General features: G+C 41.4%; 1 protein-coding gene across 1 annotated transcript; it reads left to right on the top strand.

The window, feature by feature from the left end:
* Window positions 1–569: 569 nt before the first annotated feature.
* Window positions 570–2,397, top strand: LOC106293194 (cytochrome P450 71B7-like). The gene is made up of 2 exons (XM_013728857.1): window positions 570–1,522; window positions 1,686–2,397. Exons 1-2 carry the CDS (start codon window positions 620–622, stop codon window positions 2,304–2,306), a joined length of 1,524 nt encoding a protein of 507 aa, XP_013584311.1. The 5' UTR covers window positions 570–619; the 3' UTR covers window positions 2,307–2,397.
* Window positions 2,398–4,372: the final 1,975 nt, after the last annotated feature.

The following is a 4,372-nucleotide window of genomic DNA, read 5'->3' as shown; positions in this document are numbered from 1 at the left end:
TAGGGTTTAGTATTTTGCTCAAGACTTAACAATATTAATTAATTTATATTTTGTAACTATTTTTATGAATAGGATTTAATATTTTGCTAACGGTTTAACAATATTTATTTTTATTTTTTTGTAACTATTTTTATGTATTTTTATTGTTTTATTTTAAAAATATAATCTTATTTGAAAATTCAATTTTGTTTCCTTTTTTAAAAGATATCAAATATCAATTACTCAAATACTATTGGTTGGTGAATCTAGAGGTTCACCCTAGGAGGTGAATCCAAGAATTTCTCTATATAAAATGCTCTTTATGTTTAAGATTAATAAGTATATACGGTTTCTATTCTCTAGTTTCACAATAATATACTTATTTTTTATTTTATTAATTACAAGTCTCCCATAAGAAAATAAAAACACATTATCTTTCTAGACCATTGACCCATGTGTTAGAGTCGTAAACAGCCCCTTGATTAATGTAAGAGTTACGTATACAGACAAATCAAACGATTATTCAACCTAAATAACACGTTTTCTCAAATAATTGTCTATATATATATATCGGTTGATCTAAGCTCAGTTCTTCATCCAATACACACGAGAGAAGTAAGAAGAAACAGAGTAGCAAACGATGTCAACGTTCATCTACTTCCTCTTTCCTTTAGCTATCTTTGTAGTTTCCTTCTTCATCATATCAAAGAAACACAAACCCTCAAAATGGAAACTTCCACCTGGTCCCAAGACACTTCCGATCATCGGAAACTTGCACAACATCAAAGGACAGCCTCACACGTGTTTTATAAACCTCTCCAAAACATACGGGCCAGTGATGCTTCTCCGTTTCGGATTCGTCCCCGTGGTGGTGATCTCATCTAGAGAAGGAGCAGAAGAAGCTCTCAAGACCCAAGATCTCGAATGTTGCAGCCGACCAGAAACCGTCGCGGCAAGAATGATCTCTTACAACTTCAAAGACATAGGGTTCGCTCCTTACGGTGAGGAATGGAAAGTGTTGAGGAAGCTCGTGGTCGTTGAGCTCTTGAACATGAAAAAGTTTCAGTCGTTCGGTTACATCAGAGAGGAAGAGAATAACTTGTTGGTCAAGAAACTAACGGAAGCTGCTCTGACACGTTCCCCGGTGAATTTGAAGAAGACCCTTTTCACGCTCGTTGCGAGTATTATCTGTAGGCTCGCGTTCGGGATAGATATCCACAAATGCGAGTTCGTGGACGAGGACAACGCTGCGGATCTAGTTCACAAGTTTGAGTTGCTCGTTGATGGTATTGCATTCTCTGATTTTTTCCCTGGAGTAGGTTGGATCCTCGACCGAGTTTCCGGACAGAACAAGACACTGAACAATGTTTTCTCGGAGCTAGACACTTTCTTCCAGAAGATACTCGATGCTCATCTTAAGCCTGTAAGAACCGTATCCAACAACCCTGATGTCGTTGACGTGATGGTTGGTTTGATGAAGAAACAAGAGCAAGATGGAGATTCTTTCAAGCTCACCACAGATCATTTCAAAGGAATCATCTCAGTAAGTCTTCTTGAAAACTTTTTTATTTTTTAATATCAGTAGGCTTGGGGCCGAAACCTATAATTTCTCCCAATCGAAAATCACATCATTTAATATTAGTTTCGTCCCAGCGGTTTCTTGAAAACTTTGAACTTAGGTGTATGCATTTTTTGGTATTAATTAGGACATATTTCTTGCGGGAGTAAACACAAGCGCCATCACAATGATATGGACCATGACGGAGCTGATCCGAAACCCTAATATAATGAAGAAAGTGCAACACGAGATTCGGACAACACTTGGGGACAAGAAAGAGAGACTCACAGCTGATGACCTAAACCATCTTCACTACTTGAAGCACGTGATCAAAGAGACGTTTAGGTTACATCCAGCAGCTCCACTCTTGCTACCAAGAGAGACCATGTCTGACATCAAGATCCAAGGCTTCGACATCCCCAAGAAATCCCAGATGATGATCAACGTTTACTCGATCGCACGCGATCCAAAAATCTGGTCAAACCCGGATGAGTTTAACCCTGACAGGTTTATCGAAAGTTCCGTGGATTACAAGGGACTGAACTTTGAGCTTTTACCGTTTGGTTCTGGTCGGAGAATATGTCCCGGGATGAATATGGGAATTGCTACTGTGGAGTTGGGACTGTTGAACTTGCTCTACTTCTTTGATTGGGCAGTGTCTGAAGGGAAGACTATCAAAGACATGGACGTGGAAGAAACAGGATCGCTCATTATCAGCAAGAAGTCGACTCTTGAGCTTGTTCCGCTTTTATTTAACTTAAACAAATAGTCCATAATAAGATACATGTATTTGTACTTCTGCTTCATATTTTTGAGTTTTGTAGTAATATCTTTTCTTATATTAAACATTATATCATATATCTGAAAGATTGGGTTGTCAAATCAGATTCCTCGATCTGAACATGAGGGATGAATTAATTAAGTTTGAACAAATTGTGGTGGTTAGGAGGATAACGGCAGACTTTGTCATCCCTAACCAAAACAAAACACGATCTCCTACGTCAGGCGCGTTATTATCACTCGGTAATTCAGCCGCCCACGTTATCGTCAATAGGGAAACATTATTAATAGAAAAATAGGACTTTTGGGATATATTAAGGTCTCTTTTACGATACCTTGTTAGTATAATAAACAGCTACGTACCTCATGTGCATGGTAGCTATTTTGCTCTTTGTTTTCACAGGTACTCGCTGGTAGATCGTTTGTTTGGACTAGGGTTTTATTCGATTATTCATCTTTTATGTTCGTTGAATCTTTGAAGCTTATATCCTTCCATCGCCATTTAGTGCTGATGAATAATAAGTCTTCTCCATTGGATTGTTGCATGGTATGTGATTATAAGACCATGATTAACCCGAGATTTTTAGAGTGAGGTTCTTACCGGAAGTTAAGAAACAGTTTCTTAACTTCCGTTAAGAACTCCGGCTTATGCTCTAATGTCCCAATGTGGACCCATCAAAAGAGAGAGACAAAAGACGCTACTTGGAAAGTAGAGATGTAAGGTTAACTTTTTTATAGAGATGCAAAGTTTGAAATGTAGACTAGCTAGTTAGGTGAATATTAGGTGGGTAGAGTTTAGATTTTTGTTCTGGCCTTTAAGTTCAAGTCAATCGTTGTATTTGAATTATGTCTTCACACAAGCTGCAAATCACATTTACTTGATTACCGTCTGGATCGATCTGACCATCTGACCAATCCGAGTTTAACTAATTAGCTGGTGTGACGAAGAGTATAGACAATAGGTCCACTTGCACCAACTATGCAAAAAGTACAATGAATGCATTAAAGGATAATGTCAACATTCAGTAGTCAATAACTTGTAAAATATGAAGAAGAAAATAGGCTAAACGCTCCCAAGCTCGACTATCGAGGCCCATCGTTCTACTCTTCTCTTTGGCGCCGGAGGAGCTCGAGCTCGCCGGCGTCGGGACTCTCCGTTACAACTCCGTGTTACTGCCGTCTCTCCTAGCATTTTCATAGTCTGTGTTTTCGCCTGCTGCCTCGCTCCCGTTTCGCTGTGTGCTTTCTCCGTCACCACTCATCTTGCTCGCCGTCTCATCGTCATTTCGTCTGCTCGGATCTGTGTAGCCGTTTCTCCTCTCAAGGCGTGGGTAAGAGCCAGATCTGTTCAGTCAGTGAGTAAGCTCACCGGATCTGTTCGACTCTTCGTCACCATGGCAACGCCGTCTCTGATACGAGCCAAGTCTCTTCCTCCACCATCAGATCTATCGCTCACTTCACCTACTTTGGTCTCCCGTCGCCGCGCTTCTCCAACCGGAATCTTTCGCCGACGAGATAGACCCATCACCACCGCCACCACCACACCGTGTGCTTTGCGTTTGTGCTTCTCTCCTGTTCTTATCCTCAAGCCCGGCTCTCCCTCTGTAACACCGTCTCAACCCCCATAGGACATCAAGTACTACGTGCTCAGCCCGTTCTCGACTAGACTCACCGGACTCACGACGACAGCTCCCTCCGATGATGCCTCATGCTCCGACGACGCCTCATGCTCCGACGACGCATTGGGTGCGATTATTTGCCAAACGAAAACTCTAATCTTAGTGGGCCTTATGGGCTTGGGCCTGGCCACAAGGAGTTCAGCTACCAACCTTTTTTCCAAACGATACATTTGTTTTCACTCGTGGCCATGGACATGGGCAGTGTGCATAACTAAAATCACTGAATCTATGCTTAGCACCGGTTCATCTAGCCGGCCCCTCCCTCTTGTGTATTGTCCTTCCCCAAACCCAAAGGTACTTTCGTGTGGTCTCCTACCACAATTCCCTCCGTCTGTGTCCATACGCTTTGTAGTGTCAATTTCAATTATGGAACTGG

Source organism: Brassica oleracea, chromosome C5 (genome assembly GCF_000695525.1).
Source record: "Brassica oleracea var. oleracea cultivar TO1000 chromosome C5, BOL, whole genome shotgun sequence".
NCBI classification, from domain to species: domain Eukaryota; kingdom Viridiplantae; phylum Streptophyta; class Magnoliopsida; order Brassicales; family Brassicaceae; genus Brassica; species Brassica oleracea.
The sequence above is the reverse complement of the archived record's forward strand: the minus strand, read 5'-3'. Positions and strand labels throughout refer to the sequence as shown.

Excerpts from the sequence above, each read along its gene's own strand:
- LOC106293194 (XM_013728857.1), top strand. The coding sequence starts at position 620 with ATGTCAACGTTCATCTACTTCCTCTTTCCTTTAGCTATCTTTGTAGTT. Across the intron at positions 1,523-1,685 it reads ATTTCAAAGGAATCATCTCA|GACATATTTCTTGCGGGAGT; the intron begins GTAAGTCTTCTT and ends GGTATTAATTAG.